Below are 24883 nucleotides of genomic sequence, written 5' to 3'. Positions count from 1 at the left end.
GGCAGGTATGATATCAAACCGTCCGCATCGGTGACCGGCAGGTCACTGACATAAATACCGGTTTTATGCCGATTGTGTCTATTGCACTGCACAGCATGATGCTCTGGTCCTGTGACTAAAGTAAACATTAGCAAGTAGCAGCCAGTCTACTTAGTGGCAGTCTACAGAATACAGATGGTGCTGATTACCTTTGCAATGTAAGGATATATTCCATAATCCTGTTTCAATGTCGTCTCCAAAAAGGAGGAAAAAAAGCATGCGTCACCTGCTTTCCCCGTGCCTAGTCCAGACGGTCATATTAGACTGGATAGTGACTGTGATTTTGGATATTGTATTATTGTGATTGATTTGGCATTAGTGTTCTTCTAGCTTATTGGTGCTCAAATTGAAGTATGTCTTGTAGGCCTACTTGGCCTGAAAAAAAGGGTATTGGAGCAACCCTATTTTCTAGTTCTTAGCTAAAGAAATCGGTATCGGAAAAATCGGTTTTGGTAGGTCAGACCTTCATAAAACCGGGGAATCGGTATCGGCCAAGAACTTTGCAATCGGTCCATCTCTACTATTTTACTGTAGGACTTATTTGTCAAGCTTTACTGTACAAATGTTGGTAAAGGTAAATGCTACGTTCATATAGTGCTTTTAATCCAAAGCGCTTTACGTGGATTGTGCATTACATTCGCCCATTCACACACATTCATACACCGATGGCGGAGGAAACCATGATAGGCACCAAACCTGCACATTGGGAGCAATTAGGGGTTCAGATTCTAGCTCTGAAGGACACTTCAACACTAACTCTGGTGGAGCCCGGGTTTGAACTGGAAACCTTGCATTTCCTATCCGGCCAGCACTCTACACCTGACCCACAGACGCTGCCAAACTGTGTTAACAATGTGCAACATAGTGGTGGTAGATCTTGAAATCACTGAATGTGGATTAACTGAAGGACATACTGTGGAAGGGGATGCAGCACGGAAGGATAGTGGCACTTGTTGTCATACCACTGCTAGCAGTGTTGCTAATCAGTTAAAAAAAAAAGCTTGGCGATCATGTGTCCACATCTCTGCATCTGCTTGCTGTTCCCGTGAGTGTTATATTATATAATTGATCACATTCTTAATTGACAGCTCACCCACTAGTATGGACGAGTACCGGGAGCTCCGCCCCCACCTCTCCGCCGAGACCTCCGACCAGAATCACAGCCGCACCATTCACTTGAATGGATATACAGCGGATTTTACACATTAAATATTAATTCCGTTTTGGACCCAGAGCTTCTAAATCTCGTCCAATCCGTCAACAAAGGCCTGGATATGCATTGGAAAAATATGTAGACCTTTAAACTTTTAAAACAATACGACAAAGGAATATATAAGGACGCAACAGCAGAATGAGGAAATCGCCTGTCTGCTGGACCTATACAGAGCCGTTTTCACTTTTCACTGATTTGTTTAGAGGCTATTACTCTCCATTACACAAACAACCAACCAGAATAAACTGCTTCAAATGTAGGCTACATGTTTCTTATCATGCCGATTGCTTATAAATCTTATCTATTTTGATATCTCTGGCGTGAAATGTTCGCGATTCCTGACAAGTTTAGCTGCCGAGACGCAGAGGGAGAGGCAAGGGTGTCGCACCAAATTCTGGGCCCTGGGTACAAGGATTCGCTGTGGGCCCACATGAATGTTCTTCATCGTGGGATTTCAAAAATAGCAAATCTACAAGCTCGCAGCGCGGCACTCAGTGCCACGCTATGAGCTTGTATATCTGCTATTTTTCAATCGATAAAGTCTAAAATAATTAAGGCCCTTCCACCTTGGGCCCTGGTAAGTCAGTCCCACTTTTCCCCCCCTTGTAACGCCCCTACCCACAGCCTGCAGTCGAAAGCAGAGTTGAAATACAACACTTCGCGTCGATACCCCTGTTCATTCAGACATTCACAGACGTACATTACATATCAGTTGCTATTTAACATAACAAATAAGGTGTTTGTAGTCATGGGTTATTGTCGTTTAGGCCAATACAGTCCATTCATATTTAAATTGGTTTGAAACAGCTTTCTGTGGTCCAGCAACCATGGACATGCTCCTTATTCCTCTGCTGCGACCTTATATATTCCTATGTCGTATTGTTTTAAAAGTTTAAAGGTCTAAATATTTTTTCCAATGCATATCCAGGCCTTGTTGATGGATTGGAAGATATTTCGAAGCTCTGGGTCCAAAACGGAATTAATATTTAATGTGTAAAAATCCGCTGGATGTCCATTCAAGTGAATGGTTCCTTTAGAGGTGGCTGTGATTCTGGTCGGAGGTCTAGGCGGAGGGGGGGCGGAGTTGCGATAGGTCCATTGTGTCGTTGGGACAGTCTGGACCCAACTGGCTAGCCTAGCAGATGGAGATGGGCCCTCATGGGGCCAGAGTGAGGCATGCTAATCTTTTTGGCAAAGATTCACTACATGCATACATGCTGCTCACCACTTGTTTCTTGTTTTACCTGCAATTCCTTTTGTCAGCCCTGCCCCCAAGCTTCCCTATTAGGGCTGCATGATTCTAGCTAAAATGTAAATGTCTATCGAAATGTTGAGGCTTAAGGACTGTTGCTCGCTTAAAATAGCAGAATTACAAGCTCACAACGTTGTGTCGCAACACATTGTAAACTTGTAGATCTGCTATTTTCGGCAAGGATCACCATATGGCAGAGTATGCATCATGTTTTATTTAATTATGTCGACTGTTACACTCTAGTTGCCAGAGGTTATAGAGTAGTGTTTGTCTAATCTCTTATCTTAAACCCATCATTTTGAATGGTGTTGACGTGATATGCGATGCCTTTTGTAATCTCTTTGTGCCTTTGAGAACTTGACAGATGTGTTGTGATCCAATATGTACTGCAGTGGTATACAACTAGATAAGGCAGGGGGCCACAATTGTAAAATTACTTGAAGTCGGGGGCGACACAGTTTTTGTGGTTAACCGTTTGTTATATGTGCTATTGGCCCTGGCATGGAAGTGTCTTTGTGAGAAGAAGAATATACAGTATAGGAGACAGGCTGGCAAGGTGAAGTATTTGTTTGTATGATTATACATTTTTTCTTTTTCTTTTTGAGCATCCGGCTAATAAGAGCACTATTCTAGACAGACCTTCATTCAGCCCAGGCCACTATTGAGGACGAGTTAGTCATACTGTGTAAACCTACAAATCGAAAAACCCTACTGTCGCCCAATTATTTACATTTTCACCAGAAACGGACAATATCAAATATTAGTGACTGAATATCATAAACCATACAGAGCCACCTCCCAGAAATATATAGAAGAGACATTTTTGGACCACAATGCTTATATGAGACGATTTTAAGATGCAAAATAAAGTACCCTAGTGTGGCTTATAAAAAAAAAAAAAAAAAAAAAACCATCGCAAGCAGCCTAGCACACACTCCCAACAAGTGTGCAGAGTACAAAGAGCAGCTCTTGTGATAGAGGCTAGGGCAAGAATGTGATCCTCCCTTTTTGGATTTCCAATGTCTTGTTTCACAAGGTTTTTGTATGTGCGCAGCACGGCGCACTGACGGGGTGTCGCAGAGGGTCTCAATGTGAGAGTAGCCTGATTTCATACTTTGTCATACGACTCTTTCACATGCTGAAAATAACAGCTTTAAAAGCTTATGTACTGAGCATTAGCAGCTACATAGGTCGTCAGTTGAAGGAGCTCTCCGTTCCGCTCATTGATCGGATTGCGCAATCAGTGACCAGAAATGATCAGAATTCAATCTCATATTTAGATAAAAGAATCAAATTGACGTTCGTCTAACTTGACACATGCTGTGTGTTGACCGCAACAGATGGCTGCAGCTAGCTAGTAGTCACAGAAACCGCGGCACATGTAACAAAAGTCAAGCTCTGGGTTTTTTAGTTTTTTTTAATATAGTCTACTGGGAAAGAACACTTGAATGATCTCTGTGTGTGTGTGTGTGTGTGTGTGTGTGTGTGTGTGTGTGTGTGTGTGTGTGTGTGTGTGTGTGTGTGTGTGTGTGTGTGTGTGTGTGTGTGTGTGTGTGTGTGTGTGTGTGTGTGTGTGTGTGTGGTAAAGAGAGGGAGAGAGAGTGGAGACGGCAAGTTAAATACTAGTCGCTAAGTTTTTTTTCCTACAGGGAAAGGATGCTTGAATGATTTGACTGCGTGCGTGTTGTGTGTGTGTGTGGTAGAGAGAGGAGAGCGCGATGGAGCGCTGGTGTTCGGACTTTTGCCCGAACGTTTTTATTTACCTGCCACAGTGTCATGACATCATAGAATCGCATAGGAGTTTGAATCAAGATAGAGATCCATTTTCGATTAATCGCCCAGCACTACTTCCCAATAGGGATGTGAATAAAAAAAATATATAGAACCAAAAATGTTAATGGCTTGTTCAATAACGTTAAATGTTTTCTAAATGGGAGAGGAACGGTGTGCGTGTGTGTGTGTCTGTCAGTGCATGTATGCCTGCACTTTCTGATTGTGTGCGTGGCTAGGCACGCCATAGGGTTAAGCGCTGACTGGATTCTGTTTACCTCCTCCTGCTTTGTGCATGTTTGAAACGAAAGCTCGCTTGGAAATCAAATGACAGCGCCGTCGCGTGCTATGATTTTGTCAAGATTGACGATAAAACACAACACAAAGTATGTGTATCCCTCGTCAACATTGAAGTACGTGCTTTTCATGTAATCCGTAAATAGACCGTTTGTCAGCCTTCTGATTGGTCCCTGAGACTCCCTGACTGGCCAACCAGAAAAAAACATTCACTTTTTGCTATCGGGGGTGGAGTTTGTGCAGTGGAGAATGTTGCTTCAGGCTTTCAAAAACTGTCCGCAGTGCGCGACACGGAGATCGGCCGGTACGGTGATAGCGACGGCAAGCGTCAAGCGATCTCGCTCATCATAACGAATAAGCTTCAACAAACTAGTTCACATGTACCTTATCAATGGTCTAACAGTCACGATTGGGTACATATAATTTAAATGGGCAGAATTACGAAAAGCCAGCCTATTATGTGAGGAGAAACATTCTCTCTGTCCTCTTCCTAGTACCCAAGATGCAATGCGCTTCTCTTTCTATCTCTGATCCAGAGGATTAAACTAATTAAAACATTTATTTTTCGGGGGAAAACTACTGTTTTGCTATGTAATTACTGTACCCTTTTCTTCCCTTTTTATTAATATCACGTAGATGTGTTTTTTGTGGTACAGTTTACAGTTTACAGTTTAGGCATTTAGCAGACGCTTTTAATCCAAAGCGACTTACAATAAGCAGATAATATCACAATAATAAACAAGATAATATGTCAGAACATCAACAATATAACAAATGCAAATGGATATTTATCTAGAAAAAACACAGTATAATCAAAGTTCTAAAAACCTAAAGACAAAAAACTAATGCTAACTAGCTTCATGTATGGTCACTGACTTTTCTGTAGTGCTATGGGTTTAGGTGGAGTCTGAAAAGGTGAGTCTTCAGTCCACGGCGAAAGCTAGCGAGTGAGTCCGTTGTTCTAAGTGCGACAGGGAGTTTATTCCACAACTTGGGGGCCAGGAGGGCAAACTGTCTCGGACGAGTGATGAGGCTATGAAGGGAAAAAAAATCCCATCCACTTCCACTATAAAAGAATCTGCAAAGAGGATTCTGTCCCACTGGGATTAAACACATTAAAACATATATTTTCGGGTAAACCCCCTGTTTTGCAATGTAACTACTGTACCTTTGTCTTCCCTTTTTATTAATATCACCTAGGTGTTTTTCCTTTGGTACTTTATATAGCTGTAATGAGGCTATGAAGGGAAAAAAAATCCCATCCACTTCCACTATAAAAACAATCTGCCCAGGGTTAATGTCCCATCATAGTAACAGGGCAGAATGGGGCGGGATTTACAAAAGGGTTTATTAAGATCACTGTCTGTTGCCCCCCATCTTCTGTTATTAGATTACTATACAAAAGTATTATTCAACCTATTCTGTTGTATTGCACAGCATGTTTCTTCACTATACTGTCCATGCCTAACAGAAACAAACTTTACAGTATTACCCGTATTGCGTCCAAGATCATCGGACTTGCCACACCCACACTTGCTGAGATGAATGACAAAGCCATCACACGCTTAGCACTCTCAATAACAAATGACACTGATCATCCTCTGTATCGCTACTTCGACCTCTTGTCATCGGGGCGTAGATACAGAACCTTGACGTGGCACAAGGTACGGTTTAGCAGGAGTTTTGTCCCCTCAGCCATCGCTGCACTAAACAGTCTGCTAAGCAAGCGCCCCTGTTGCTAGGATGGTTTTTCTGTGAATAGTGGGGACCTGATGATCTGTCTTGTGATGTTCTGTGTTATATGGTTTTGTGTTGTTTTTTTGTGTTGAACAGACTTGTGAAGACAAATTTCCCCTCGGGGACAATAAAGATTATTATTATTAACATCAGTGATGTCAAATCACATGCGAGACACCCGGTCAGAGAGTGTCAGACTTCACCGTGAAACTATAGTTCTGCTCTGGTCCATGAAGAAGCTAACCATGAAATGAAACCTCGCCGTTGTGATGCATAGCGAAAGATATTATGCCAAGGTACTATGTTAGAGTTGCCGAGGGGAAAGGCTACCGTGCGCTGATGGCATTTCTCCAACCAGAATACACTGTGACCTGTCGCCAACATTGACAGTGTGACGAGAGAGAGGAACGATCGCACCAATACACACCCGCCCCCATTTTTTTATCGATCAACATCAATTTTTGGCCACGACACGTTGACTCGCAAATAATAAGTTGATTAACATCCCTAGGTTTCTAGTAATATTGGAGTTTATTGGTGATGTTTTGGGGTTGATGGTTGTAGAGTGCTACTTTGTGTTGCTGTAACTTATGATGCTAAAACAGTGTCTGCGTGCATTTTTCATAGAATCATACTGGAATGTCCTCCTCACAACATCACTCCAAGTCTCCAACCCTCACCACAGGAAACCACTTGAAAACGTTCTGTTAATTTGCCTACTCTCCGAGTAGGCTAATGCTATTCTGCATTCTTTGCATGTATAGTGTGATGGGTTAATATAGTAACAGGCAACAGCGCACTGTCAATGAGGAATAAAGATGAGAAATCAAGCATGTATGTCGTGATGAATATTGAAGTACGTGCTTTACATTGTGTAAGTGTGATTGTAATTGCAGTTGTTCCGTAGAAAATAATTACACAGGAAAGTGGCACGATGTCAATGAAAAATTGTCACTGCATTATGTTCTTCAGTTTAAAGGAGGCATCCAGACCAAAACACACATAGGGTTAAATCTACCTTTTATCATACCCCTTCATACCTGCTTTAGTCGATTTTTTTCATAGCTGCCCCTGTTGCTAGATTTTGGCTGCCCCTGTTGCTAGATTTTGTGGGCCCCCTCATAACTAACACAGTGGATTGTCCTCAGGCGAGTGCGGTTATTTCTTTAGCTTCAAAGTTAGTATTTTTTTTCAACCAAACCGCTGTTTTGACCTCACAGGCACCCTTCTTGTCAAAGAGACGAGAAGATCCTCTGCTCCTCCCCTCTCTTTCTAGGCTCTCCTCTCTCTGCTCTGGTGCAGAGCAGAAGCTGTTTGACAAGTAAGGGTGCATGTGAGGTCAAAACAGCAGTTTAGTTGGTCTCAGGACGTTGTGTAAACACAATTCAATAAAAAAATACTAACTTTGCAGCTAACAAAATAACCACACTCGCCTGAGGACAATCCACCGTGTTAGTTATGAGAGTGCCCACAAAATCTAGCAACAGGGGCAGCCGAAATCTAGCAACAGGGGCAGCTATGAAAAAAAAAATCGACTAAAGCAGGTATAAAAGGCAGATTTAACCCTATACTGTATGTGTTTTGGTCTGGATGCCTCCTCAGTGATGTTAATAGGTTTTTAATGTAATGAGTCCCGGGACCCAAGGAGTGTCTTTCGGATGCGTCCCAGGGATATTTTATGGGTCCCACAAAAATTCAACACGTCATGTCATTTTGGACAAAGTGCATTGAATTGGTTATTATGGTTATGTTCACCGGTAATATCGGATGTTGACCACTTGGGGGCGCAGATAGAAGCTTTTACCGAGTCTTCATAATCAACAGCCACCTGTTATTTTATATACATCGATAATATATGGATCTTCTCAGTGAGATGTATCCTGTTTGTACTGTTACTGCTTCTATGGAATGGGGGAAATGCTATCTGCCGTGCTTGTGTTTGCTCTGCTGTACAGAGAACCAGTGGACTGGGTCAAAAACAGTAGATTGGGATTGCTTGTAGATCGGCTACTTTTGTTTTGAACGGTTGATCATAGAGGGACGTGCCGCCCCTCTATGGATGCGGGAGGGCAAGGCACAGGCGGCCGCGGTGGTCCGCGGCCCCGGCGGACCACCACAGGGACGGCGCCGCCACGAAAACGCTATAATCAATCAAACAGTTAGGCAGCCTAGGCCACATACATACTGTCTCAGATAGCATACATGCTAGGCTAGCTTGCTTCCTCCGTGTTGTAGTTGAGCCAATAAAGGTTATTTGACCATGTTCACCACGGCGTTAATCGTCGCTATTGTTGTAAAGACGCAATGAAGACCTGTGTGGCTTCAACACGTTGTCCAATGTCCACCACATCTATAAACTAACTATAGCGCGTGCATCCAGTTGTTATTGAATGAAGAGGATGAAGAGGACAGGGGGAGAGGAGGCGGGGTCGCTGTCTGAGCAGTGAGCAGACTCACTCAGTATACACTAACATAATAAATACAATATCATGAATTTAATGCTGTCGGACACGTGACGCCGTCAGCAAACGTTTACATTTGTAAGTTATATTTTAATTGGATACTTTTTCAGTTTCTTTTTTTATTCCAAGTTATTTTCCAATGGAGGTGATGCGTCCGTGGGACCCCAGAACACTGACGTGAATGCGTCTCTAGGCAACGTGAATGCGTCAGAGACGCGCACGTAATGACATCACTGCCTCCTTTAACTCATTCGCTGCATTTTAAAAATGGCTGCCAAAGTTCCAGGATGCCACAAGTCTCCATAGATCATGCACCATGCTGTTCACAGCTTTCAAACAAAAATCCGCTTGGAATTCCGTTCAGGCATTCATGAGATAGCAGCCATTATGTTTTCTTCAAATGTAAACAAACATGGCTGCCATGTTTGAAAGATAGGGTCGATATGGGGGTCAAACATGCAATTTCGTGATCACGATCATGCCTAGTAGATAGGAGGTCCAAAAATAAATTAAAAAAAAGAGAGAGAGAGAACTCGGGCGTGGCGGCCTGGACAAATGGTATAACTCATGAAACTCGTGATAGAGCAGTCAATGAGTTAACCTATTTAGGCCTAGAATTATTTAATTATTTAGCTATTGAAAAATAGCAGATATACAAGCACACAGCGCGGCACTCGAGCTTGTAGATCTGCTATTTTTGAAAAAAAATGTGAAAATGTGTGCAAATCTTTGAACATATGTATTTTTAAAGCGAACGTTTGTATCTAAAATTCTGCTTCTGGGGGGTAACTGGAATTAAATATTTTGAGATGGGGTGTCCGTGGCCAAATACATGTCATTTAGGGGGTCCTTCACATAAAAAGGTTTGAGAACCACTGACATAGTAGTCTCTCAAGAACAGACTAACTGAGCTCCAGTTAAGTGAAAAGGACCTTTTCTTGACGATGGCTGGCCAGATTGCTGACATAGAATCAAAGGTTTTTCAAAAAACCTTAAGAAGGATTCAAAAGACACTTAAAGAATCGGGTCAAAATTCAAGTTTTCACGATTTTTCAAAAATAGCAGATATACAAGCTCACAGCGCAGCACCGAGTGCAGCGCTGCGAGTTAAAGCATAAAATAGTTAAAGCATAAAATAATAATACACTATAATCTGTGCCCGTTCTAAATGTAGTGCAGCCCTCCCTATTCCTTATGTTTTTCAGTTTCTTTGTCGTGTGTTCAGATTTGCCTTGCCTATGTCTCGGATGTTGTGATGAAGCAGCCAGGTCTGCCAGACTGGTGTTGCCTTTGTCCGTTTTGCTCTGTGGTGCTCCAAGTAGGCTTATCACGATTATGACATTTTACTTGAGGATTAATTGTCACTCAAATAACGATTTCATTGTGTTTTTGTTCTGTTTGTCTTTTAGACTTTGAAGTTGCACATGGCAGATATGACACATAACATAAATATACAAAGAGATTACTGACATATTTGACAACTTTATACTTTAAAAACAACATTGATAGTAGAAATAGCCGTTCTACAAGCTCACAATGCGTCATGACGTGTTATGAGCTTGTAGATCTGCTATTTCCACTATCTTTGAAAAAAAATGTTTTGAACATTTTTCAACATGGAAAGGATTATGACAAAATAATTGCGATAATCTATCTATAAATGCGAGAAGTCTCTGTGAGTCTGTCTGTGTGTATGTAATCCGCGTATCTCGAGAACCGTTCGTCCCACCGGCTTCATATTCTGCACGCGCGTTCCGCGGCGCGGAGTGCAGTGCCCGGCCTCGACCCGACCCGATGAACGGTTTTCCCGAAACGGCGCGAAACGTTCGGAATCTCCTTATGCGGAGCTGATTGTTGACATCAGGCTGTTCCGGAGGAAATCGGCACAAGCGCTGACTCATTGTGACATCACATCATAAAGGGCTCTGACATCACGTACGCCAACTGAACAACAGGCATGATGGGTATTGCCTAACAACCGGAGGGTCATCATTCCCCATGGGTGGCAAAGCAAGCAGGCTGCGTATTACTGCTCAAGAGTGGCAAAGCAAGCAGGCTGCATATTACTGCTCAAGATGAAGACGGACAGATACAGAGATATCCATATATGGGCATACAATGGACGCAGACAGAAATATATCTCCATATATGGGCATAAATGGTCACAAGCAAACAGATAAATGGGGTTTGCTTTAAAGGGTGGGGCATTCATTCCATATTTACATCGTTCTCGAGTAGGCCGGTCCCCGACTAGACGATTGGCCACCCGAAGGGCAGAGATCTCCATATATGGGCATAAAAGGGACTCAGGGGCAGAGATCTCCATATATGGGCATAAAAAGGACTCAGACAGACAGATACAGAGATCTCCATATATGGGCATAAAATGGACGCAGACATTCAGATATCTCCATATATGGGCATGATATCTCCATATATGATATCTCCATATATGGGCATAAATGGACAAAACAGATGGTCAAAACGGGTCCTATGACAACAGTTATGATGGGGTTTGTTCACAGCTTTCAAACAAAAAAATCCGATTGGAAATCCGTTCAGGCATTCTTGAGATAATAGCCATTATGTTTTACATGTTATGTAAGCAAAGATGGCTGCCCTGTATGAAAGATGGGGTTGTATGGGGGTGGAACATGCAAAATCGCGATTGAAATCATGTTGACTAGATTTAATGGGGTCCAAAAATATTTTTTCAAAAAAAAAAACTTTTTTTTTTTTCTTTTCTTTTTTCAAACTCGTCATACTTGTCATAAGCAGAGTGGACACATAACTATAACTCGTCAAACTAGTCATAAGCAGTAGATGAGTTAAAGGATGGCGCATTCATTCCCTATTTACATCATTCCCGAGTTGGCCAGGTCGCCAACTAGACTATTAGTGTCAAATAATTGCGATTAGACAATTATGCAATAATTGTGACAGGCCGTGCTGCAAGGCGACTCTTTTTGGAGGAAGTACTTCCCTGTGCCTTGGCCTCTGCAGCTCTACTTCAATATGCACCAGTAGCAGACCAAGCGGAAAACTCCAATGGAGAAGTGAAGGGTGGGGTAATGTTTTCATGTCAGTCTAATGGCTTTCTTTATGATCTATGACGCTAGGAGTGGTACACCTCTTTTGAGGGTGAGAGGATAAAAAAGACGTATTGGCTTCACTTCAGAGGGTTTAGAGCAGGGGTAACTATTTGGGGGTCCGCGGGGAGGTTCTGTCCACTAGCTGGCAGCTGATGCCAATAAGTAGTTGACGGCCCCTCCCTTTAATGAATCAAAGGAAGGCAATTATGTCTCTGCACTGTCCAACTAGCAGCTGACGCATACTTTTCAAGCAGACTGGTTAATTGGTTCTTAACTTATTTTGTTTCAACTAGGAGTGCATTTCTCATAATAATTATAATAATGGTGGTACAAGAGCAGCAACAACACCAGTACAATGTTTCTCAGCTTTTTTTCTGCCAGGGCACACTTTACACAGCCAAAAGATCCCAGGGCACACCTAGATATATGGAGTGTGTGGCTATTTTCAAAATGTTTGCCTCTTTCTTATATTATTTTACAATTTGGCCAATGTTTTACCAGTTTTTATATAGTTTGTTGATTATTTTTTGAGGCAGTAAGGGTCTATTTACTTTCTTTCTTGAGGTATTAAACAGGTTTTAAAAGTTCTTAAATCGTGACTTATTTATATTTATTTTTTGTCGCTGGAGTAGCGGGAATGCTGCCGTTAACCTGCAGTGGCCCTCGGCTTGGTATCCTAGACATAATTCGTCCCTTGGGAAAAACTAATTGTGGAACCCTGGTTTAGAGCTGTCAATATGACTTTGTGGTTTGTAGCAGGCATTTTGCAATTATTTTTATTGGTTTTAATTACCCGACTTGCATCCACTTTCGATGCAGTTCAGTTTTGATTTGGGGGAGAGAAAAAAACCCTTCTAATTGATGCATTTTGTGCTTGATCACTCTGTTACTCCAGTGAAGTTGACAGAGCACCTGTACTGGCAGCTGAGGTATAGTGGTTGTGTAAAGATGTGGGTCAGTGTTTCTCTGCTGATGCTGCCGGTATTTCCCAGAGACTTTTCCTTAATCTGCACACTGTAAACATTAGCAGAACTGATTTAATCAGAATTACGTGCTGGTATGTTGTTGTTATTTTAAAGATAGGGATGGGACGATACGCGATATTATCGTTTATCGAGATAAACAACACTCGTGATAATCGTATCGTGGAGATTTAATTTATTGTGACATCGTCCTCCGTCATGCACTGGGATCAATTCACCTTTTATTTGCCGAGCTGCATATCCGGTACCACTTAAACCCTCTATAATTGGTAAAAAGTACTTATAATATACGTACTTGATACAGTCTTTTTTTTTTTTTTACTCTTTGCCAAAAAATAGCCGATCTACAAGCTCAGAACGCGTTCTGAGCTTGTAGATCTGCCTGGGGCCGAACGGCAAATGTTCGGCCCCAGGAAAATGGATTTTGATTATCGTGACAATATCGTAAATCGTGATTTCTTTTGTCACAATAATCGTGATATGACATTTTCATATCGTCCCATCCCTACAGACAACCCCTCTTCAACACCAAAGCTTAACTCGTTCATTGCATTTTAAAAATGGCTGCCAAAGTGTCAGGATGCCACAAGTCTCCATAGACTCCATGTAACTCATAGTGCACGGATCATGCACGGCACGCCCATGCATAGATCATGCACGTGTGTGCATGCTGCTCACAGCTTTCAAACATTTTTTTGGTCTCAAATGAATCGGGTGCACCTCTGCGACCAAAACGGCATGTCGATGACGAGTGGTCCCTGCCATCCGTGAAAAACGTGCCGTCCCCTCTTGAACTGCTGAAGCTCGTCTGAGGACGACCGAGAGAGCTCTAGATGCTAATCTAATGGCATGTAGCGTCTAGCGTGTTAGTGTACTCGTTGACACAATGAAGTGGGGCATAGCTGGTCGGTGATATTCCAGCACTTTATGTGCAATCTCGCCATGTGAGAGAAAGTAGCCTGCATTATTTAAAGTATTTGTAAGTACAGAAACGATCCGAGGCGAGACGGCTGTGGAGAGAAAGAGAAACTTTGCATCCCTGTGTGTGAGTTTATGAATGAGAAGTGTGTTTGTTGGAAAAAGGCAAAGATCAAGTCATAGGAACACACAGCTGGTGTATTGGGGCAAATACCGGTAGTTTCAAAGCTGTTAGAATCAATGCTCCATGCTCCAGGGGGGGTTCTGCTCAAACGTGGTGCTTGCCCCAACTGGAGCGGCAAAGAAAACGTAAACAATCCCACATCACTCCAGCTCCACTCGCATGCTCTGCAAATATTCCATATTGGTATTCGAATAAGAAATCGAGAAGTCTCCCCTCAAGGCTTTACTTTATCGCGTGTGAACGTATCTACAAGTCCACAATGCATTGCGGATGCAACGCGTTGTTATAATCATCACACGACTAAGGTTGGACTAATATACCGGCAGTCGCCGATTGTATGTGTCTAATCGTCGATTGTTTTTATTAGGCGACTTTCACAATATCTTTTTTGTTTTGCACATTTAATACTCAGCCTAACACAATCTAACTCATCAACTGTAGCCCAATTAACTTGTACAGCGCAATTAAGTGTCTCCAAAATGCAAATCAATTTGGACCAGCAGTTATAGGTATTAAAGTGTGATTGTGATTTCATTCTGACAAGGCTTTTACAAAGAGGACGAAAATTAAACTGCAGCTCTAGTTTCTGCAAATCGTCTGTGCAGTTGTAAGCTTGATGACGCAGGAACCCACGTCCCCCGTTCTCACTTGATTCTTAACTTTTGCTGTCAAGTCCTAATACTAAAACTTGTGTCGGCTTATTTTTATATCACCAGTCAATCAATGTGATTTGAATTGTGAGTTCCCTTGCTACCCGAGGTGTGTTGCGAGTCCCTATAGTTAGGGGAGGGCGGCCTGGGTGGGTGATTTATCCTGCAGCGTCATGATTTATTATTCAAATATAAAAAACACTGTAAAAACGTTAACTTGAGTGGGTGTGTCTGCTTCAACTTAACATTGTTCATCTTCTTGCCTGTGATCTTAGCTTTACCTACCTACCATAATTTGATATAAACAAAACATAAATGGATTGTTTTGATTATAATAAGAACGCCATCACAACACAATAAGCAATGCTGATCTACAATTGGCTGATCAGTGTTTTAGGGGAGGGATATAGCTTAAGGGGCACAACGCTGTAATGCAGAAACCAAAGTGATTTTGGTCAGCGAAGAAGTGACCATTTATTTTCTTGTCCATTTCCCTCTCCTTAGTTCTCACCGCTGCAGTCACACAAGCTTCATTACAGTCGATGCTGCACAAGATCCTCACTGCGGGGCCATCAGCGTTCAACATCACTACTCTCCTTTCTCAAGCTGCTCAGCTCTCCACCCAAGGTAAGCAGCAACTCAAGCCCTTGAGAAAAGGAAATGTTCTTCTGCACGCAGTATTAAGCTTGCAAATGGAAGTTTTATTTTATTAATGGCGTTCAGATCCCAATGGATCTTCATTGGCTTCAAATTTGTATAAACTTGTATTGCTGTATACTAAAAAGAAGTTGCCACTGTTACATTCATGTTGATCCGATGTGTATTTACTGCAATTGCCCTTGAAAGGACCAACTGGGCTTCCGTCTGCTTAATTTTCCTTCAAGGGAACATGTTCAAGTAAAGAGAATTGACAATGATGCATAGTTTGTGTGTGTGTTGACCCCAACAGTCCAGCAGTCAAACCAGTCGCCGATGTCGTTAACGTCGGACGCGTCATCGCCCAGGTCCTACGTCTCACCCAGGATCAGCACACCGCAGACCAATGCTAAACCCCTCCTCAGCACACCTCCCGTCATCTCACAGCCAAAAGTAGGACCACAGCCCTCTGGCACTCGCACTGAATATTTTATGATGGAAAGAATTTGAATGCACAGAGTGCTAGCACAGTCCAAATTCTGTGTCTGTTTTGAATGAATAAATCAAGCTCTGGTAGTTTGAGACAAAATTTCGCTACTGTGCCTCAGAAGGAGCAATATTAGGGAGGTTTTCTTAAGTGAGGTTTAATTCTTGTTGTAATATTTTGTTTCAGGTGAGCACACCTGTGGTGAAGCACTCTGCTCATTCCCAGTCCACGCCCCAGCATCCCCAGCCAGCCGATAAACACCATGGCCACGACACTACGGCCGCCTCGCCACGCACCATCCATCGCCAAGGGTAGGTTCGCCTCCCAAGACAAAATATAACGTACATCCTCCGGTTGGTGCTGAGTCAAACTGGAAAAAAAAGAAAAAAACAGAACCATGTATCACAAAGCAAACCATTTTGCTGTTTTGTCGCAAATACATTTTTAGAGCATCTAAAAGTGATGTGCGAGCCCCCGCTTGTGTTAATTGGTTGGCCTCCCACACACTTGAAATGTGACATGACATTTTATTTCGAGAGTATTTAATATTGTGACGAATTTCCGGGTAAAAGGGGAGCAGGATGCGTTTCAGCCATTGACAGAAATGGGGGTAGGGTTGAATCGCATGGTAGCTTCCAACATCCAGACACAGGCTATATGCACGTGTTTTACCTGGCTACTATTGAGAACTATAACTGAGAACTATTTTTGGGGGGTTGCCTTGAAAAATCAAACAAGGCTGTGCTAAATCAATCATTCTGTTACTACATTGCCCCATTTCTCTCCTAAAATGATTCCAGAGACATTTTAATGTAATGTTTAGCTTTGAAAAGAGATCATTTGTAGTGCACAGCAGCCATGTTTGTTTACCTTCAACATGCACCGCCATCTAGTGTCTTGATGAATATAATGAATCATAGCTCTGTGTGGAAGTTTGACAGGTTGATATATACAATATGGTATTATTGGTTCAAATTGGCTAGTTCCAGGCATGCAATTTTTGTTTTGACAATTTAATTTGTAATCAAGATTGGTCATCCAATTTGGGGTTTTGGCTTATAAGTATCTTGCGAGTATGGCTGTGGATAATACTCAAAAGCGTGAAAAAGTTTTTCAGTTAGTCTTTAAAAGTAGATATGGAAAGGAACATGCACATTTTATTGTATTTAGGTTGAGTGGCTCATGAGAGTTGGGGAGCCACTGAGCCTGTAATCGAATTAGGAACCTTACATTTCCCAAGCGGCCAGAGTTATTGTAGAAGTGTCCTTGAGCCAAGACACTGAACCCCCAATTGCTTCCCATTAGCAGGTTGGTGCCTTGCATGGTTTCCTCCGCGATCGGTGTATGAACGTGTGTGAATGTAATGCACAATTGGTGTAAAGAGCTTTGGGTAAAAGCAGAGTTGTGACCGAATATTCTGCACCGAAAACTATTCGGACAAAAACGGCTAAAAATGCATTTTCTGTTTTCGGCCGAATCGTTTTTAACACAGAATAGTTTAGCACTGAATAGTGTGAAGAACAGGGGTCCAGTATAATCCCTCAAAAATAGGCAGCAGCACAGCTAGCATGCCACAGTAGAGCTGTTGTGGCTAACAGCGTTAGCTTCTAAATCTAGATTGTTGTAACGGGAACGGAGCATTGCTGCTCCGACATTTGAGCCCTTTATGTGCAATTTGAAGTTTAGAAATGATCCGTGCCGAGTTTGCAGAGAAGCTTCTTTGCAGACGCCTTTTGAGTTTGCCGACTACACGGAGAGAAGAAGAGTGGCAAGTGGCCAAGACCTGAGGGCAAGTAGAACATGACCTTTACTTGCCAGACGGGCAAGTGCCTCTGAGACCTTAGTGTCAACCCCTGGGTTAACCTTTTGGTCTACTGAAGGAAGATGTGAATTCAGCAGAATCTCTTAAGCTGGCAACTCTTCAACCTAGCTTGACATTTGTTGAACAAAATAAGCCAAGTCTACTCAGTGCATCTTAGCTTATTTTATAGACGGGACCTAGGTTTACTCTTGTTGAAGAATGCTGTTGTAGTTCGCAATGCAGTTCACATTAGTTTTGCAAAACTGGTGGTGACCCTAAGGGTCTTGCTGTCGATGTTGGTGTAATAACTGAGACCATAGTACTGATGATAATGTAGTTAATTACTTGACACAATTGTATAAAACACTGGGTCCAAACAATCATAAACTTTATTTTAAAGGACAACTTTAGTTTTTTACAACAAGGGTTCATATTTTAGATTGTAATTAGAGAAAATAAAAAGTGAGTGTTAAAATGTTTTCATTTGCTTCGTTGTATTGTTTAATCGTGCTTACTGTGCTAAAATGTGGGGCATGCGTACGCATGGGGGCATGCGTACAAGTGGCCAAATATGTCTTTTTAGACACAATAAGCCAGCAGTTTCTTTATTGCTATTTACAGTAACACTTCTAGCCCCCACAAGTCACATCCAACCATGAAAGGTTGCGTTGTATCTTGGGAATGGGCTTATTCTATGTAAAATGACATGTTTAGCCACTTGTACGCATGCCCCAACCACTGAAATAAGAATCTCTAAAACAATAGAAAGAAGTAAATTAAATAATTTTAACACTCATCTTTTATATTATTCTTTAATTACAGTCTAAAATATGAACCCTTGTTGTAAAAAACTAAAGTTGTCCTTTAAAGGCTACAATACTTGCACAACTGGTGGTGACACCAAGGGTCTTGCTGTCGATGTTGGTGTAATAACTGAGACCATAGTACTGATGATAATGTAGTTAATTACTTGACACAATTGTATAAAACACTGGGTCCAAACAATCATAAACTTTATTTTAAAGGCTACAATACTTGCAAAACTGGTGGTGACCCCAAGGGTCTTGCTGTCGATGTTGGTGTAATAACTGAGACCATAGTACTGATGATAATGTAGTTAATTACTTGACACAATTGTATAAAACACTGGGTCCAAACAATCATAAACTTTATTTTAAAGGCTACAATACTTGCAAAACTGGTGGTGACCCCAAGGGTCTTGCTGTCGATGTTGGTGTAATAACTGAGACCGTAGTACTGATGATAATGTAGTTAATTACTTGACACAATTGTATAAAACACTGGGTCCAAACAATCATAAACTTTATTTTAAAGGCTACAATACTTAAAAAACTGGTGGTGACCCCAAGGGTCTTGCTGTCGATGTTGGTGTAATAACTGAGACCATAGTACTGATGATAATGTAGTTAATTACTTGACACAATTGTATAAAACACTGGGTCCAAACAATCATAAACTTTATTTTAAAGGCTACAATACTTTAAAATATACAATACACAACACAAAATCCCTATCCTCCTAGGAGCGTTCTGTTGTTCCAAAAGTGACACTCAGGCGTGTAGCATTAGCATATGTAAAGTTCCTCTGTTGGTGCCCACAACGAGTGAGCTCAGATCAGTAAACTCATGTCCATATCTCACTCGTCTTGTGTGAGGGGACACACCAGTATGTGCTGTTGGTTTTGTATACCAGTGACCAGTCTCATATTGACAAATACGCTGCTCAGGTGGTATGCTACTCCACCACCCCAATTCCACACAGTGTATGAGAGGACAACCAAAACCCTGTAAAGGTTCTCCTCAAATTATCATCAATATAAGATGTACTGCTGGACTGGTGCTTGTATAGAATGAATGAACAGATATTTGGGTTGATGTTTTGGTATGTCTTATATCTTGTTCCCTCTTTGGATTGCAGTTCATGAATCATGTGCCTTCGGTCACACTCAATACGATCTTGTTTCTGCATTATCTCAGATCAATGAGAAGGCATAACTTGGTTCTCCTTCTTTATATGATCGATATGGAGTCGGGCTGGAGGCTGTTTTGTAGCTTGCAGTAGAACGCTTGTTGAACTTGCAAACATAACCTGTCAAGCCATTCCTAATAAAACTGTAATATCAAGTAAGTAGTATTGATTAATAATAACAATGACTGTATCCCTATTGAGAATTATATATCTGTATTCAATACGTGCATCCCTAGTAAATGCTTTCGAGTCTGTCAGGAAAGATCTTGAGAGTGTGCAGTGCACACTTAATGGCTGAAGTTCCAGGCTAGATGAGTCTAAAAGCAATGCAGTGGAAATGAAGAGGAATTCGGGAATTCATCCAGTAGCCTAGTTTAACTTCTATTACCTGCCAAAGAAAGAGGGATATTTAACCCTCCCTGACAACTACATGTCTGTTAACTGTGGTGTTGTGGCTCCATCTACTGGTGACTGCTGGAATAAGATGCTGAATGGCCACTAGCAGTTGATTCAGTCAGTGGTAGTAGGCCAACTTGGGGGCCTGGTTATCCATTGTTTTTATGTTAAATACTCTTCAGATGAATTACTAGCATTAGATTTAGACAAGCAACTTGGAAGTTGGCAATGTGTAGCAGGAGTTTCCTTTAATAAACTGCTATCAAAGTCCCATATGTACATGTTAACCAGGGTTGCTTGCGGCACAAATCCCTCAGTTTGATACTCAGTACCTAGCTCAAGGCACAGTTATAATGGGTAAATAATATTACCATCAGCCCTAATTGAACTAGAATCATGCTCTTTATTTAGCCTCAACTTGAAGTCAGAATGTCCTCTCCATCAAGGGAAGCCTGCGGTGAAGAGGACACTGTCTTACACTGTTGGGAAAGCCCACATTTTTTTTGAGCACAACTAAAACAATGGTTAAACATTTCTAAAACATGTGACCATCGAAACATTTAGATCTTATATAATGTCAAAATAGGCTTTAGCTATTGTTTGGGTATTTGACTTTATAGTAGGTATGTAGGTTCCAGCTGAATATGGCATGTTAACTCATTGAGTGCCTATCCCGAACTAGTTCGGGATAATTTGGGCCGTATTAACGTCCTGGGTGCCTATCCCGAACTAGGCTTTTTTTTTTTTTTTTTGAGCCCCACTATATTCTGTTTACACGGCCCGCGAGAGCGTCGCGCCGCCGATATTTACCATCCACTCCAATGCAATCCAGGATCTTTAGAGCTCATTTTCTCTGTTCCATGCATATCCATGAGGTGTGCAAGGTTTAATCATGGCTAAATAGCCAAAAATAGGGCTTCTAAAATGCTTGGTAGCCAATAGCTAACTTCAAGCTAACTTCATCCTGTTCCTGTTCATGACACAAAGGAAAGTGTTCAGGCGCATCATGGCTGCGCAAGGCTTGTGTATATACCAGCGTATGTCTATGATGATTTTTATGGCCACTGGGCGCCCTCTAGTGGTTAAAGCTGGCACAAATAGGGTTAATATAAAAAAAAAGTAGGTTGGGACTCGGGAGTGGCTTATTGTCGGTATCGGCTGGTAATACGGGCGAGTCTGTTCCTGTTACAATGTGCTAGACCCCTGGTAGATGGATTGCTGAGGTGGAGCGCCACACCTACCATCAGCTCCCAGTACTTGCCGCACCCAAGCCGTGCTACTCATGGTATCGTACATCTTAATTAAGATGTTAATATAATATCATGTTCAATTGAATTCATTCTTGTACATGTATTGAATGTTCACTAACCTGCACTGTCCCGTAAAGAAACAAATAAAAGTAAAGCTTGAAAATGGCAATTTAACAACCACCCACTATGTCTGTGTTTTCTGCAGCAGTCATAGGAGTCCCTCCCCCGGCCACAACCACGTCACCCCCGGCAGTAGCAACGCTCCCAACTCTGCCTCCGCTCCCTCCAGCTCCTCAGCATCTCGGCCCTCCTGCTCCTTCACTCCCACCCTCGCCTCTTACTTCAATGAGAATCTTATCAAACATGTCCAGGGCTGGCCTGCCGACCACGCAGAGAAACAGGTACGCACTGCCATTTCTGTGCTTTTGTCATCAACTCGTCAATTCAATATCAACACCATTAGTACTATTTGAAAATGATGTCCTTTAGCATTACCAAACTTATTTCTATCTTTGGACAGCTGATTTATACTGCTGGAACTGCGGTACTGAAATGTAATATTTGGAACTAGGGCTGGGCAAGATGGCCATGTTATATTTTGTGATATTGTGATATGATACTTGATATTACCTGGGATTTTGGATATTGTGATATGGCATAAGTGTCTTCTACTGGTTCCTTCGTGTACTTTTCCCAAACCTTGTAAATTTGTATTTTTGCTATTATTGGAAGAAGAATAAAATGATAAGAAAACAATGTTGTCACAAGATATTGTCACTATTGATTGCAAATATTGTTATTTGTCATGTTTGGAACACTTTTTTTGTTCTTCCTCAAGGCATCAAGACTACGTGAGGAGGCCCATACCATGGGGAGCATCTGCATGTCTGACAATTGCACAGAGCTAAAAAATCTACGATCCTTGGTCAGAGTCTGTGAAATCCAAGCAACATTGCGTGAGCAGAGGTGAGAAATCATGGGAGAGGTCCACATAAATGTTAACCATATGAACCCCAGCGTCCCTATTCTGGGGGTGAACATTCAGCGAAAATAACCAATCTACAAGCTGACAATGTTTGCAAAGCACCTTATAGATTGGCTATTTTTTGGGAAAAGATTTAATGCAGACGGGGGGGAAAGGAGGGCACCTTGTATAGAACAATGAAGTATATTTAAGTGGTTGATCTAGCTTAGTATGAATGTCGACTAACTCTTGCTCACTCTCTCCCTGCTCTTTCCCACAGGATACTATTCTTGAGACAGCAAATCAAAGAACTTGAAAAACTGAAGAATCAGAATTCTTTCATGGTCTGAGAACTTGTGGGTTAAGAGTCGGAAGTGAGAGCTGGGAAACACCCCATTGCACATACCGTAGTTGGAAGCCGGCGAGAGAACCCTTGTTCAGTTCTTGTTGCCCCCAGTCTTAACATATAGGAGCTACAACAGTTGGGTTGGCTTTGGACCGTTGGGCTGGGCGCACATAAAGGGGAGAAGTGGAAGAGTTGTTGATATGGGAGAGGGGAGCAGGTGGGGGTTGATTTACAAGACACTTGTTTTGTAAAAAAGAAACCCAGTGGGGGGGAAAAATGTAGATTTCTTGTAGATGTTATCTATGTTGTAAATATGTTTTGTAGATTGAAGCCATGGAAAGCCATGCCTATCAAAGCTTTTGACATCCAAACTAATCAACACAAGAGGCCAGTTATATCCATTAGCTAGCCTTTTCCGTCATGTTAACTCGTCTGCCGACTTAAAGCTTCATTTTTGTTGATGGGCCCTTGAACCGTTGCCTTGAGCATGTCATGAGGCCTGCATGGAGCAAGATATTTTAATCCCTTAAATAACATGCAAAGGAGCACAGCGTAAAGTTTGGAACACTGGCCGCTAATTTAGTTCTTTGTTGGAATTATTTCAAAACTGATTGGTCCAGATTCTACTATTTACTCGTCCCTTTTTGGGTTGAACTGTTAAGGGTCATCATGACTGTTCACAACGGCTCAATGATCCATTTGCAGTTTCCAGTTGCCCTGCATTTCCCAACTGAAAATAACAGTGCCTGGTGGTGTGGTGGAGTGTGTGTTTGATTAAAGAGAAAACGAAAGACTTATGTGACGGCGTGCTGCTTTGGACCATTCCCACACTGCTATAGCCCCTACCCTGGTCTTGGCCCTGCTCAACTTGGCAGCCCTGACAGATCTCCTCCTGAGGGAATGACATAAACTGCGGTCACTTTAAACCTCTCCTAGTCATTTTGTTTCAAGAATACTTTTTCCTGTGTCATTGGTTTGTTGTTTTATGGTGGAGAAGCTGTACTTTTTAAAAAGGTGAGGTGGCACAGCCACATCATGCCAGCCACAAGTTCATTCCTTTGTACAGTTGCTGTAGTCAGCGGAGTTAATGAAGAGAATGATGAAATTGTTCAACGGTAGTCAGTGGTGTTAATGAGAATGATCAAGTGGAAAGAAAAGGTTTTTATTAAAAGTTGCAGTGATGACTATGTCAGAATAAGTTGTAATTATGAATTATCACTATTTTTGTTATTCGCATCCAGTTGGAACAGAGTGGTATTGCTGCCACCGGCAACCATGCAGCAGTATTGGGCACTGCTGGAAGGTGGAAGGACAATGCTGATCACTAATCATGCACACCTGAGACAGAGCAGGGCAATGAATGGAGAGGTCACAAGGTCAAATGTGAAATGTATGTATTGTAATAAACATGCTAAACTAAAGTGAGCACTGGGTATTATTTTATTGGAGTACTATATGTTAGATTTGGTTTATACACTAGTGCCTTGTTGGAAGTCTTAAATCACGTCCTTTACATGAATATACCACACCTATTTTAGTTTCTTGAAAGGTATTTGACAAGCATGTCATGGAGAGGGTTGTTTTTTTTTTCTTTTCTAGCACGCCCCATCCCAGTTATTTGTTTGTTCCCCACTACTGAAGAGCAGCGTCCGAAGCTGTAGCGGCCACCATACTTAACACTGAGTAGAACTGCATCACGCATCAGGAATGGTGATCACGTCATTGCTTTGTATATTGTTTCCTAAAGTATATTGACTAAAGAAATAAAGTATGCCTCTCCAGGGCCATGTTGTGCTTGGGTTTTTCCATGGGATTTTGACTGTACTGTTTTTTTCTCATGTTCGCTTCCATGATTCAAAATGCTTGGGTGTCCAGTTGTATTGCTATGGTTAATAAAAAGTTAGCATTTTCTCCCCATGTCTCCGAGGGTTGGTACCCTCACAAAAAACTTGCAGTAATCTGCCTCCCCCTGGTTAGGAATATTGTTCCTTTGTGATAAGTGGCCTGCTCCTCATTCATTGAAGGAAGCATGAGCTCAGGTAGTGAGGGAAAGTTAGCTGAGTGCTACATCAATCTGGGAACAAAATCTAAATAATTTTCTTCACAAATGTGTTCATAAAGGTGTCTACTATTAGCCTGGGGCCAGCCTACTATGCAGCTAACTAATCGTAACTGCGTACATCCCCTCCATGTTTTAACCATAGGTTTTAATGTGTGGGGATGAAGTCTAGCTCCAGCTAGGCTAGTCTACTATCACCTCTGAACTTTGTCAAACCCAACTCGGTGGGAGCCAATCAAAGTTGGGGGTATCCCGAGGGCCTGGGATTAAAGGGGGAGAAATAAAAAAAAATATGGCCAATATGAACGTATGAGGTGCGTAATTAGGGTATTTCTGGGCTGCTGAATCCATTCCAACC

The 24883-nt window shown here is 41.9% G+C and overlaps 1 protein-coding gene across 1 annotated transcript in view; it reads left to right on the top strand.

The window, feature by feature from the left end:
- The window catches only part of LOC308307180 (WW domain-containing adapter protein with coiled-coil-like), a 55433-nt gene extending 31546 nt beyond the window's left edge, over positions 1-23887 (top strand). The window contains exons 8-13 of the mRNA XM_080752351.1: positions 15102-15224; positions 15547-15686; positions 15907-16031; positions 21362-21557; positions 21995-22122; positions 22401-23887. Of these exons, the coding sequence (XP_080608477.1) occupies positions 15102-15224; positions 15547-15686; positions 15907-16031; positions 21362-21557; positions 21995-22122; positions 22401-22470 (782 nt within the window). The 3' untranslated portion in view covers positions 22471-23887. The remainder of the gene's footprint in view (positions 1-15101; positions 15225-15546; positions 15687-15906; positions 16032-21361; positions 21558-21994; positions 22123-22400) is intronic.
- The last annotated feature ends 996 nt before the right edge of the window (positions 23888-24883 follow it).

Source organism: Nannobrachium achirus (assembly GCF_963921795.1).
Source record: "Nannobrachium achirus genome assembly, chromosome: 21".
Taxonomy (NCBI): Eukaryota; Metazoa; Chordata; class Actinopteri; order Myctophiformes; family Myctophidae; genus Nannobrachium; species Nannobrachium achirus.
The sequence above is the reverse complement of the archived record's forward strand: the minus strand, read 5'-3'. Positions and strand labels throughout refer to the sequence as shown.